We start from the raw sequence: 13,854 nt of genomic DNA, 5'->3' as shown, positions 1-13,854 counted from the left end.
GTTACACATGTTTGGAAACTGGTGCCCAGGTCAGCTTCCAAAAGTACGTAATTCAAGCAAAATAAATAGCCATGCCATTTTCAGACATGATGGTATACATAACACATTTCCAGAGATAGCCCATGGCATTTTGGTGTCTGAGAGATAAAATATAAACACACACACATGGTAGTAAGAAACATAATGAAGTAAATGTTCATTGCCCTTTAACAAAACCCTACAACTTGCTACTTAAGGTGTGTCGCTTCACTCAGCCTTATGGTAGCAGGCCATGTGTGTATTTCCTGCACAAGATTGAAAAAAACATGGCAGCTGTGAAGCAGAACAGAGGATAGGAAGCAAAATGATCTAGGAGAGGATGGGACAAAGGAGCTTGCATGTCCAGCTTTCCGTTATATAGAGAGGGTTCTATCAACGCATTCTGTGGCATCAAATCTTTTGAGATGGGGGAAGGTGCTAAGTGATGTACAGGTAAGCACAGAGATCTCTTGGAAGTTGCAGTACTGGTATGTATGCCACAGTTACTGGTGCGTAACTGTGCAGACAACATAACCTCCCCTTCAGGAATGGAAGCAGGTGCTCTGACTGGCTGTCGAAAAATAGGCAAACGCACCCCTAGCCCAGAAAAGGAGGACATGTGCTTGTATGACATACATGAATCCCAACCTGAAGTTTGTCTGGCACCAATGTTAATTGTTTTTCAGTGCCAGGTGAAAACATGTATATTTTCCCAGACATTTTAATATTATTTTAAATATTTTAATCCTATATTTTATTTTGTTTTTCTAATCCACCTTGGAAGCGTCACTGAAGGGGCAGTGTACAAGTCTTTTAAATAAACAAACCAGGGACTCAGGGTTAGAGATGTAAAATTTACATAAATTTTGAGGCTGTGGAAAAAGATGGGGGGGGAAGAAAATTGGAAATTTTTGGAAAAAATGAAAAATAATACTTATATTTTTAGTGCTCTTTACAGATCTAAAGCCACTTTGTTGCTTTAAGACAGGCTTCCCCAACCTGGTGCTCTCCAGGTATTTTGGACTTCAACTCTTATCAGCCTCAGGTAGCATGGCCAGTGGTCAGGAATGCTGGTCACTGTAGTCCAAACCATCAGAAGGCACCAGGTTGGGGAGGGCTGTTTTAGGAACAAAGAGCAGCTTTTCTGTTCTAAAGTTATTTTATGCATGACTTAGTTTACTCATAAAATTATAATTATATTTAAACACTTTTAAGTAAACTCAGTAAATTTGTAATTATTTTCCAAATACATTAGAACGATATTAAATAACTGCTACAGCATCAGAAACAGAGGACTTTATAGAACAAAACCCAATCTGTCAAGAATGCACAATGGTGAGGAGAATGCATCTACTCACATGATGGGAAATTGAGCATAAATGTCTATCAGTAAAATATTCTTTCAATCAATACTCTTAATAAGAAATGAAAGAACTATCTATGCTGGGAACCTTACAGAGAGGATTAAAAATATATATTTTCCCCATGGCTTCATTATTTCCAGATATTTTACACCTCTAGTCTTTCTTTAAAAGTGTTCTTATTACATAGTTTTTAGAAAACATTTTTGGGGGAGTAAAGGCTGAGTAACAATATATAGATACTACACCTTAAATTCTAAAAGAAAATATTTCATAATCCAAAGCTATTCAATTTTTCTGATTTTTTGGGAAAAAAACAAAAACGATCCTTGGGAAAAAATGGGAAAACCGATTCCCCCCCCCCTAATTTTTATGTTTTTTTTCCTGGGCTTTCACATCTCTACTTGGGATAGTCTATATGGGAATTACCCCATTTTCTCTTTGCAACAAACTCTGTGGGATAGATTAGATGGGCAGAATAGGATTGGCCTAAAGTTACTCAGTGATTTTTCATGGCTGAGCAGGAATTTGAACCCATGTCTGGGTAACCCAAGTTCAGTGCCTAATCTGCTACACTACACTGGATCCCGGTGTGTTACAGTGATGGATAATAGACAGTTGGAAATAAGCATGTAAAAATGAAGAATGAGGGGAAGGGGAGAGATCCCCATATCCTTTGATCGGCATAGACCTCTCCACCCACCCAATTCCAGCTATCTTAGATGGAGTTATCAGTCTGGCAATCCTGTCAGCAGCAAAACCCTGGTGCATTACTGATGCTAGATGCTCAGCATTCAGACTTTTCCAATTGTCACGGCAAATGCATGAGCCAGAGAGGCACTGGTACCTGCCTCAGACAATAAGCAGAACACAGAGTGATGAAATTTTGAGCTCTTTCTCTTCATAGGTGCAGCCACTATGCAGCGGGATAGGAATCAAGAGAGATATTCCCTCTCATCTGAATATACAGATGCAAGTGCTACTTTGGAAGAATATAACCCTTGTTTGAGCCCATTTAGTTCAGTGTTTTAAGCCTGTTCTCTGCTCAACACTCCCGGGGCCTCCCTAAGACACTCTGTTGGCACTGAATAGTTCTTGCTGCTCCTCTACTCCACAGGTCTGTACCACAAGACTTAAAGAAAAATAAGAGAGCTTCTGTCACTTCTTCTGATTTGGGAAATATTTCTATCATGTAACACATTGTCCAGATTTTCTAAAAGCTCCATTATTCTAAAGGCTCCATAATTAATAAACTTGATACTGGGGATTAATGTCACCTGAGAATCCAAAATCCATGTTGCTATAATACCTTTATTAGGCCAATAAAAAGATCACTAAAAAAAATTGTGCAAGCTTTCGAGATCCCCAAATCTCTTCATCAAGCAACATGTCATCAAAGGCGGGGAGGGGAGTGAAAAAAGTGACTAGCTGGTGAAATCACATTGACCTGATTTGCATGATCACGGAGGGGAAATAAGCCACCATGGCCTATTTCCCCTCCACTTGCATGCCAGTCACGTGCTGGGGGGATCAGAGTAATTATCCCTGGCAGCATGGCCTGTTGTGTCATGTGAACCTGGACAGGGTGGTTTGTTGCTATGGATAACAAGCAACACAGAACAGCAGGCCATGGGTTCTACGTGGCTTGTGTTACCTACAGCAACAAGTCACCCTCCCTGGGTCTGGACAACAAAACAGACCCTGCTGCCAGGGATAATTATGCTAATCCCCCCCCCCCATGGCACATGACAGGCATGTGCAGGGAGAGGAAATAAGCCACTGTGGCTTATTTCTCCTGTGATCATGGAAACACAGCCAGTGTCTACAAGTTCAGACTAGTCCCAAGGTGTAGTGCGGGAGGAGGAGTCTGCAGGTATTCACATTATGCTCAGCAGATCATGTGATGGTTACAGGAAGTTCCTGCTTCCAGGAATGTCCTGTAAATGAGGCGTAGGGGGTGGGAAGGGGGGGAATGTTCTTGTCCCCCCCCCTTTTCTGTTAGTGTGTTTTGTTCTTGTTATAATTTCAAGAAAAAAATAGAGGGTGGGGAGAGGAAGTGTTTCCCATCCTGACCAAAGCACACAAGCTCCTTTTGCCATTGGATCATGGAGAGAAATTAGGCAGTCTTTATGTTAACAAAGCAGGAGAAAATTTAGATGCTGTTCTAGGTAATAAAAGTCAGTTGAAGTCAATTTGGTTAGCATTACCTAGTAATTGCAGGAGTTGAACCCTCAGAGAATAAAGTCCCAGCTTCTGGTGGTATAAAATCCTCATAGATTGTAGAATCCCAATAAAGGTGTTACCGCAGTATGGATTTTGGAAATATTCTTATGGTCGACATGGCTACCTTTGCCCCCCCCCCCCGAAAATCCAGGTCCTCTCCAAAATTTTACTCAGGATGACTTGGATTTCTCTGTGTATGATGAACCATTGGAGCTGCAGATTGGACAGTTCATTATGAAGTGATCTTAAGGTCCAGGGCAATTCTACCCACCCAAGCTGCCCATTGGCATCCCCAGGCCTAGAATGAATATAAAAGCTTCAAGGTCAGGGAAGGAGTCTGCTTGGACAACAGCAATCTCTATTGTGTCTTCAAAGCCTAGTTACTAACCTAGTGACTCCCTAAGGCTCAGCACTGACATTTTGTTCCTCAACTTTTGTCTGACATGGGTTACATCTCTGATTCCATATCTCAGAGGCCTATATTCATCTACTTTGGAAGATGTTAAGGCCCATGCACCACAGCTCTTTCAGGCAATCTCAGAGATGATCCAGTTCAAACTTTTTGCTCTGAATAAGGATCCCCCATTTCCTAGATTTCTCTAATATTCACTCATGGAGTATTATCTTAGTCATACAACAGGAAGAGAGGTGGGGAATTGTTCGGGTTTTAATTGAATATTTATTGGTTTTTAAATTGTATTTATACTAGGTTAGCTATATTATAAGCATCTAGCAAAAGTGAAAAAATAAAATACCATAAATACTCACAAAGTTACAACATTACAATTAAAAAAACCAAAAGCATCATTATTAAAAAGAGAAGCAGCAGAAGATGACTGGTGGGGAAAGCAAGAACAGCAGTTGAAACCAATTATACAGGTTTCTGTGCAACCATACTTAGAATGCCGTGTACAGTTCTGATCGTCACACCTCAAAAGGATATTGTAGAGCTGGAAAAGGTGTAGGAAAAGGCAACCAAAATTATCAAGGGGCTGGAGCAAGTTCCCAATGGGGAAAGGTTATAACATTTGGGGCTCTTTAGCTTAGCAATAGGTGGAGTATGATAGAGCTGTATAAAAATATGCATGGTGTGGAAAAAGTGGATAGGGAGAAATTTTTCTCATAGTACTAGAACCCAGGGTTATCCAATGAAGCTAAACGGTAGGAGATTAAGGACAGATAAAAGGAAGTACTCACATAGGGCATAGTTAAACTTTGCTACCAGAAAATGTAGTGGTGGCCGTTAACTTGAATGGCTTTAAAAGGGGATTAGACACATTCATGGAGTATAAGGCTATCAATGGCAGCTAGTCATGATGGCTACATATTACCTCCAGTATCAGATGTAGTATGCATGCCAGTTGCTGGGGAACATGAGTAGGAGGGTTTGTCACCTTGAGAACAGAATGCTGGATTAGATAGGTCTTTGGTCTGATCCAGCAGGCCTTTTCTTACATTCTTATAAGGTAGATACATAACAGAGCCAGTGCTAGCTCCAGATTTGTAGACTCTCCCACACTGGAGGCATTCAAGACGAGGCTGGACAGCCATCTGTCAGGGATGCTCTGACTTGGATTCCTGCACTGAGCAGGGGGTTGGACTCGATGGCCTTGTAGGCCCCTTCCAATCCTACTATTCTATGATTCTATGATTTTATGATTTTGGAGAGCGCTTGGGCAAGACACCCTCAATGACCCCCCTCCCTCAATGAGTCTATCTCCTCACCATTGTCACCAGCTGCTATTGTTCCCCATCTTCTTTCTCATCATTGCTACCACTTACTTTCTTGACCAGCAGAGAGCCAGTGAGCAAGTAACAACTACTGAAACAAAAAAGTGGTATGGCACCTTGGAGCCAGGATTATTTCCAGTGTAATGTTTGGATCTCATGGATACACTTTTAATATATGGGACTTTACAATTTCTCCAGAGTGCGGTCACACTAGAATAGATTTTCCTCCCTCTTCTTTAATTGGATATCTACAACTCTCTGCCCATCCCTATAACGTTATTATTACCTCTGAGAGCAGATTAATGTTGACTCTTACAAAGTTACTAGGATTTATCATTTTAAGATGCATATCATGATTTTAGCAGCTTGATGGGATTTTCCAAACATCTTGTTACAAGACCAATGACTGCCTACCTGGATAGGGTTCTGGCAGGCATGAAATAGACTCGCAGCTGCAAAACAACTATTTTGAACAGGCAGTTCACGTTGGAAGGATTGCAGGCTCTCATAGTGGGCTGTTTCTTCTCAATAGAGAAGCCATTTGGTTTTAGAATCTAGCACAATGTGTGTAGGGGGAAATCTAGCAAAGGGGAATGAAACAATATGTTTAATGGAAGAAAGAATCTTCTTGATGATTTTGTCAGTTTTTTTTTTTTACAAGGGGTTCCCCTTGATTTTTTTTTTAACATAAAGGAGTTTGGCTGCAGTCTTCCCATTGCACCTCTTAGATGGCTGCTTCTCCTTGATTCTTCCTAGAAGGTTCTACTATCTTCTAGCCCAGTTTTGAGGCACCCAACTTCTCTTCCTGCCAGTCAGGGCAGAGGTGCAGGGGGTGGGGGAGAGAAAGTCCTAATAGCTTGTCCCAGCACACAAGAGCCTGATATTTCCTCCATAGAGCTTTTCATATATGTATGTTATAAAATATTGTGAAGGACTGAGCATGTTCTCACTGCACTGGCCTCTTTGCAGTAAGAGCCTCATCCTTTTCACCCTACCATACACTTGCTTCTAGAGCGCTGCTTGACTGGCCTCTTGAAATTCTCCACCCTATTTGTGGGCAGAGAACATTGGAGGACCATTTCACCGAATGTTTCTACTGGGAGGAGAAATTCTCCAACCATGTCTTTGGTGGGCCTCATAATTAGCAGTGGCAGTCTCACAGCTTGTGTGTTCTTTGTTTGTTTGTTGTTTGCCGCAACGGTTGGCAGCCTGGCCACCATTCTATATCCTCCGCAATGCCACAAAGCTAGATTAATTCCAGGGCACTGTGTGTGTGTGTGTGTGTGTGTGTGTGTGTGAGAGAGAGAGAGAGAGAGAGAGAGATGGCAGCCACCACAAAAATATGTGGAGAGAACTTGGAAAAAATCATGTGATGTGCCCTTCCTTTTTCTAGGGGAGTAAGAGAGAAATAATCTCAGAAATCTTGGATTTTGGTTCAGTCCTACTCAAAACCTCCCAGTTCAGCCACATACAGTAAACTAAATAATCTTGTTGTTGTGTCACAGACTTTCTTGACTCTCTAGTAGAACAAGAGGCCTGCTTGAGGCCCTTTCCTATTTTACAAATGGCAGAGCTTCCTGCTTTTCCTCCCTATGGTGTAGGCCTACCTGATCGCTCCGTTTGGTATGTGGTACAATCATCCCTTTCCTTACAGGGTGATGACAAGACCTTTCGGCGAACCCCCTCCTGGAGAAAGCGTTTCCGCCCCCGAGAATTTCATAGCATCAACATGCTCAGTGGGTCAGCAGAGACGCTCCCAGCAGGGTTCCGAGTCACCTCCTTGGTGCCTCTGCCCCCTCCTTCAGCACCACCGAAGAAGATGCCACCAGAAGGTAAGGTCCAACTTTTATCAGCTCTTATTCATGAGAGATGAATAAGAGCATCCCACACCATCAAGTGTCTGGATGCTGCATGGTGTGTGCTCTCTGCTAATATGAAGCCCAGCGCTCTGCAGTCTTGAGTTGCGTCACAACTATTATACAGACCTCTTGCATGGATCTCTTGCCTAGAAACACACAGGCCTTCCTTTTGGTTCTTGTCCCCCTGCGCTTGCTGCTGGTCTCGAAGACTTTTTAATATGGACAGGAAGGTTCTGAGAGCAGTTAACGTTACGTTTGTTCTTCCTGTTGAGATAATCCATGTCTTAATTCCGTGCAGGGGATTTGCTTAGTTCCTTAGCCCGGGGCTGGAGTTAGGAAAAGATAAATTGTATTTATTTATTTATTTCATTTCTATACTGCCCAATAGCCGAAGCTCTCTGGGCGGTTCACAAAGGAGCAAACTATCTTGTATCTGTTGGTTCGTTTCTAAGAAATCTGGAAGAAAGGCTCTGACTTGTGCCCTTGCAAACAGGACATGTTATAAATATACGGGTTCACAATCATTTTAACGATTCCAGGGGATGGAATCTCCCATCCTCACAAAGCTTAGCAACTCCCCTCACGCCAGCTCAAGTCCATGAATGCTATCCTCTCACTCCTTTAGACTTCATCTATGTGGTCATTGACTGGTCTGAAATTTTCCTCTGTTATTGCACTCTGAAGCCATATATCTCTGATGCTAGCATTCTGTTTAACTGCATTGGATAGTAGGTATTTAAACATTAACTAAAATATTGTAATTGCTCAAGGAAAAGCATCTAAATCCTGATGTCCATAATAAGCCAAGCTAGGCAGTCAACAAGCAACCAGGGTTTAATTATGTGCTTTGCATGAGAGCCGTGACCTTACTAATTGCATGCTTTTGTGTGTTGTTGCTGAATGGTTTGCAGTTGGTGCATCTGGGTCCCAAAGACTGGAGCCATCCACAGTTCGCACATACTCCTGCTGAGATTCAGTTTCCAATGGGACTTGGTCCAGGCCCCAGGTAAGTTTAGAAATTAGGACAGAGCAGCTACAATCCCAATAGTCAACAGAACTTCCAGAAACTAATGAATGAAATCAGAAATCTCTTGCTATACAGACTTCTCTTTCATGCTTCTAAACACAACTCTTGTTGTCTGTATTGGTTAATTGGCAGGGAAGTGTCCTGCAGCACTAGTTCAGCCCTATATGCTAGAATTATGGGAACCACTATAAGGACAAAGGAAATCGCAAGGGGGGCTGTGCTGGATTCCCATGTGAACTGCAGCACACACATTGATCCCACTATTTCCTCTAGCCCATATCAGACCAGAGGATTCAGCACAGTTGTCGTGTGACTGGTGGGAACCAGTTTTATTCCATCAGCAACCCTAGTCTCAACAATAATAAAACCCCAAACTCTTTAAAAATGTGGCCTTGGATACCATTGTGATTAGCTCTGTCTTTGTAGCAGCAGTGTAGTGGAGGCAGGAGAGCACTGGCACTTTTTTGAGAACTGAAGTAATGATGTCATCTGCCAGATCCCCCAGATACTCAGGAGGAGTCACTGCCCCTCACTGTTGAGGGTGGTACTTACCTAGCCTCTGTGGGCCAAATAAGCTTATCAACAGGCAGGCAGCACATGGAAGAGAGAAAGGCCCCACCTTAACAGGGACTTTACCCTCCAGCTCCCCAGCTCTCTCAGCCAGCTCCATTTGTTCTGGCTGTGGTTCTAGTGTAGACAGAGGAAGGAAGAGGATGGGCAGCCAGCTGAGACCAAACAGGTGTAGGGATGTGTGTGTGTGTGGGTGCGTGCGCGCATGTAGAGTCCAATCTCTGCCCCGCCTCTCTTTCCCTTTGCATCCCCTGCTCTTATTTCCCTACCTCTCCAAGGTGGTGGTGGGGAAGGTAGGATGAGGCTCCCTCTCTTTTCCTTTCTCTTGTTATGTTGAGCCCAATTCCTTCCCCAAAGTAGGACGGTGGGTGGCAATATCATTATACCTCCACTCTCTCTGTCTCTCTCTCTCTTCGTGCCTTCAAGTCTCTCCCTCTCATGCCCTGAATGAGGCAGCGAGTCTGTGTCTCTTTTCTGCCATCATGTGTGAATGAGAGTTTCTATGTGCATTTATGTGTTTCCTCTGGTGTGTGCTGCTGGTGTAAAAGGGGAAGTGATAAAGGGGAGTTTGGATTTACAGACTGCCTTTGGGACTTGTCCCAGTGTTTCCCATATGTAAAATGGTGGAGAAAATGTATTCTAGAATTTCCTCAACAACTTAATTCCTGAACCACACACATACATGCAATTTTGACCTGTCTCTTGGCTCACTTTTTGGAGCTGTTTTGCTCTGCATGCGCACACCCTTCGTTCATGCTTTCTGATTGTAACCCAGTTGTTACGATCTCTTGTGTTAGAGTTGCATTGTTCAGGGCACTCCCAGATTGGCCTGAAACTGCTAGGCTTTTTCCCAGGCTGCGCTTTAACATGTTTCCATTTCCCCTCATCCTCATTTTCCCCAGTTTCCAGTATTTTCTATGTTACCTGTCATATTATGTAACAGGAACACAACAGGCATCAGTAGCAATGTATAGAGACTGTAGTTTGCGTGTGTTGGGAGTGTTTTTCTTGTTTCTTTGTATTTATTGCCCTATTCCTTCCACTAACTTTGAACTTCCATCTACCTTTCAGATTCCACAGAATGATTCCTCAGGCTAGATAATGAACCAGAAAGAGGGGTGGAGGTGGGAGAGTGGAGAGGAGAGTTGCTGCTAAAGGGTACAGTGGAGAGGGTTTCCAGCATGGCCTATTCTGTCAGACATAGAATGTCATAACTTCCAACATTGCACAGATTAAAACAGGGACTTGCCTGCAGTGCCCCTGTTCTGTTTCCAAGGATCCCTGTCTGAATTTCCCTCTTCCCCCACCTTGAGTCTATACTCTACTCCATCTGCTGTGTGCTGCATTCATTCATTTATCTGACAAGAGCCTTTCCTGTGCTTTTTTAAAAGAAGCAAAGGTGGCTGTTCTTTACATGAAATACATTAGAAAAACACAATTGCCCTACAAAATGAGCCTCACAAGCATCTGAAATGGCAGGCTGCACACTACATGGTGCTTTAATGTTGTTCACGTTTGTATCCCACCCTTCCTCCATGGAGCGCAGGATGGCATACATGGGTGTGGGTTGCCCCCACTTTATCCTCATCATAGCCCCATGAGGTAGGCTAAGCTCAGACAGTAACTGGACCAGGGTCACCCATTAAACTTCATAGTTGGTCAGGGACATGAATCCACATCTCCCCAGCCAAAGTCCAACATGCTAACCACAGCTCCACCCTTTGCCATCTTGGTTGATCAATGTTATGTTATGTATGTTGGGTGTTTTATCTCATCTGTTTGTGAGAGATGAGATATAATTATATATAATGATGGATCAACACAGCTGCCTGCATTTTTGGACTTTCCTTGGGGGCGTGGCGATGGGGGATGTCATTATGAGCTCCTGTGCTTCAAAATCTACCGTTACACCATCACTGTGCAGGAACAGATGTCAGCACAGCAGTGACTTCCAGCATATAATTCTTCAACATAAACTGAACATCTAGTCCTCCTTCAGTGGCCTCTTTCTCTCATCTACAGAGTAATGCACAGGCACACTTTCTTCCAGAAATCTTGTTATCCAATATTTAGACAATAGAGTAAGGCAGGAACAGCAAGTAGACAAAGTAACTGACCCCACCCCCAGTTCCAGCTCCAAATGTCTTCCATTCAGTGTGAAAGGATAACATCATGTTGGAGATTCACTTCAAATGTGTTTGAGCCAGTGAAGAGCTATAGATAGTGTGGTGCAGCAATGAGAGTGTTGGGCAAACCTGCCTTCAGATTCCTGCTCAGCTGCGAAACTCTCTGAATAACTGTGGGCAAGTCACTCTCCCTCAGGCTAATCTATTTTACAGGTATACTGTGAAGCTAAAATGCCATTCTGAGCTTCTTGGAAGAAGGGAAGGATAAAAATGGTATAAATGAGCTAATGGTAAGAGTCTGATGATGTATGACAGATCATCTTGGATCTTGGCTATATACAAAAAAGAGCAGTCTAGCACATACATCAGCTGTCTAGGCCAGGGATGGGCAACTTTTGGCTGTCCAGATGTTTTGGCCTACAAGTCCCATCAGCCCTCACTATTGGCTATGTTGGCTAGGGCTGATGGAAGTTGTAGGCCAAAACATCTGGATGGCTACAACTTGTCCATCCCTGATCTAGGCCAAAGTATTCAGCTTGGTCATCAAGACATTCTTTCAAAAGAAGCTTCATTAAAACAAACAGACACCTGTCCTCCAAGAGGGGTTTAACTTAGGTGTTTGCAATCAGGGCCCATTCACTGGCAGAGCAATTCCTACACTGGTTGAGCCACTTGGGCACTTTTTCCTTTTCCAGATTATTACAGAATCTCTTCTCTGCACAGTAAGATACTAGTCAGTCTGGTTATGGGGTGTGAGCTCACTAGCCAAGAGATGCAAGTGTCTGAAGTGTTGAAGAAATCTTAATGGGTCTTAGTAACAAAGAGGAGGAGGGAGGAGGAATGTGCTGAATAGGGGCTGGGGAGGCATCTATGGAAATGCACATAACAGCTGTTCGATAAAGATAGCAGACTTTATCGCTTCCTCCCGAAGGCAATATCACCACTGAAGCTTCCAGTGACAAGAACAGACTTGGCCTTGTTTATTGGGGGTTCTGGGGTCAAAACCCATGAATCAGCCATTGCTGCACTTGTGTCTGGCACTCCTTCTGCCACCTCTATGCTGATCAATATGGACTCTGACTCTTTTGCTGAAGACTGGTGACTAGCAGACACTGTGCCAGCTCCAGGATTCTAGGGGCTTTTGGGCAAAGCAACCTAGTGGGATCTCCTAACCTGACAGAGGGGGGCTGTGTACAAACTGAGGATTCTCTCGTATTTTCTCTGCCTTCGTGCGCAGTGAGAATGGCAGTTGTTGGAGCAGTGGGCCCTTTGCTGGTGTTGGGGCCCTGCTGGATGCCTGATCTTGCCACCCTTTGGAGCTGGCCCTGGTGAATAGAGGAGTGAAAAGCTGACTCAGTCCTTCCTAATACTCATTTGAAATGCTACAGACATTCTCTTGCCTCTCTTTGTTGCCAGATACAGTTGCCCCTGCCTAGTCAGTGAAGCAGGCAGTATTGTAACAGCATATCTATCATGTTTTGCAGGCTCATGCCTGGACAATCGCAGCTGCTGTAGTAGAGCAGAGTTAGATTGGCAGATGAGAATGAAAGGACAGGTGCAGAGCAGATTTGCCATGGCACAATATCCTCTCATGTTTAATGTAGCCTCTCTACCTGTTTGTTTGTTTGTTTTGCAGCACATTCCCACTACTTATATGGTTATACACTGGCTGCTTTCCGGGAGTAGGCCAGAGATGGGACTATGCTTGCTCCTCAGCTCCAAAGAACAGAAGCTACAGGCCAACCATTTCAGGCCACTTGGCCAAAAGGACACTCTTCCTCCTGCTTGTACACAACCCCCCCTGGTCTCCTGTTTGGTGTCCTTAAACCCCAATTATATCTGTGGCTTCCCATTTATACCTCCCCCTTCCCTTGGCTTTAGATACGCTCTCACTGAGAGAGAGAGAACAGGCTTCTCTATCCCCAAGTCTGTCCTGTGTGTGATGCGGTGATGTTGATGTAGGTCTGGTAAGACGTTGAAGGCATCTTAATGCTGGTCTGCAGCAGTTCCTGCACCATGTGCTTCATTTTACCAATATGCCTGAGAGCAGCAGTGGCTAATGTTCTCACCGTACAACTTGGACTCAATGAGACAATCGCCAAGGAGATGAGGCAATGAGAATATGGGAATGCCCAGGTCAGAACTCTCCCTCAGGCACAACAGGCTTCTGCTGGGGCTTCCCACCATGCCCCAGGTAATGAGGAGCTTCTACTCATGGACAGTATTGGTCCTCAGATCAGAAAGGGCCAGGGCTGGAAAGAGGGCGGGGTAGGAAGGAGAGAGAGATTAGCTGCCAAGGGAGTTTGTATGTCTTCCAGGTCCCAGGTCCATGTATGAAATGAAATTGGATATTGGGAATACAAGGGGTATCCCCACACATCTCTGTTGGGTACACAGTAAATACCTATCTTTCCCTTGTAGACAAACTTAAAAATTCCCCTTTCTTCTCTTTGCATTTACAGGTAGCCTGTGATCTAAAAGATTCCTAGCTGTGACTGTTTCTCTCCTTCTAGGGTAGGATCTGTTTGTCTCCTCATGCTGCCTTTTGCCTTGTGTGGCCCCCCCTATTACTGACGTGGTATTTCTTGGTGGCTGGAATGCCCTATATTCATACCGTGCTGTTTGGAAGTGCAATATCCAAGAGACTGTACAGTTGCAATGTCTTTTTGGTGTACGACTTGCCTAATACAGTATTAAATATTTTTTTAATTTAAAGAGTGATCCCTTTATATCAATAACCTCTTTCTTTTGTCATATTGGTACTGCATGGATTCCAAACCCTGCAAGCAGGCCAGGAATGGGTGTACGTGTGTTCCAATAAACCAGATTTTAAAGCAAGGCTGATTGATTCATAATTCTCTTCTGCATTGATACAGATTCTCTCTGCTCAACCACAACTAGCTTTGAGCCACATGGTCATAATTTGGAACAGCCCTTTG

The 13,854-nt window shown here is 43.7% G+C and overlaps 1 protein-coding gene across 2 annotated transcripts in view; it reads left to right on the top strand.

The window, feature by feature from the left end:
- PPFIA4 (PPFI scaffold protein A4) overlaps positions 1-13,752 on the top strand; it is a 167,555-nt gene extending 153,803 nt beyond the window's left edge. The window contains exons 28-30 of one of the 2 annotated variants that reach the window (XM_084853671.1): positions 6,988-7,165; positions 8,104-8,198; positions 12,552-13,752. In XM_084853671.1, the coding sequence (XP_084709797.1) occupies positions 6,988-7,165; positions 8,104-8,162 (237 nt within the window). In that variant the 3' untranslated portion in view covers positions 8,163-8,198; positions 12,552-13,752. The remainder of the gene's footprint in view (positions 1-6,987; positions 7,166-8,103; positions 8,199-12,551) is intronic. The other variant, XM_084853672.1, reaches the window with a different exon arrangement.
- Positions 13,753-13,854: the final 102 nt, after the last annotated feature.

The sequence above is a fragment of the Heloderma suspectum genome, chromosome 4, assembly GCF_057233095.1.
Source record: "Heloderma suspectum isolate Gila_16-S chromosome 4, 16-S_ref, whole genome shotgun sequence".
NCBI classification, from domain to species: Eukaryota; Metazoa; Chordata; class Lepidosauria; order Squamata; family Helodermatidae; genus Heloderma; species Heloderma suspectum.
Note: the sequence above shows the minus strand (reverse complement) of the source record. Positions and strands in the feature narration are given on the sequence as shown.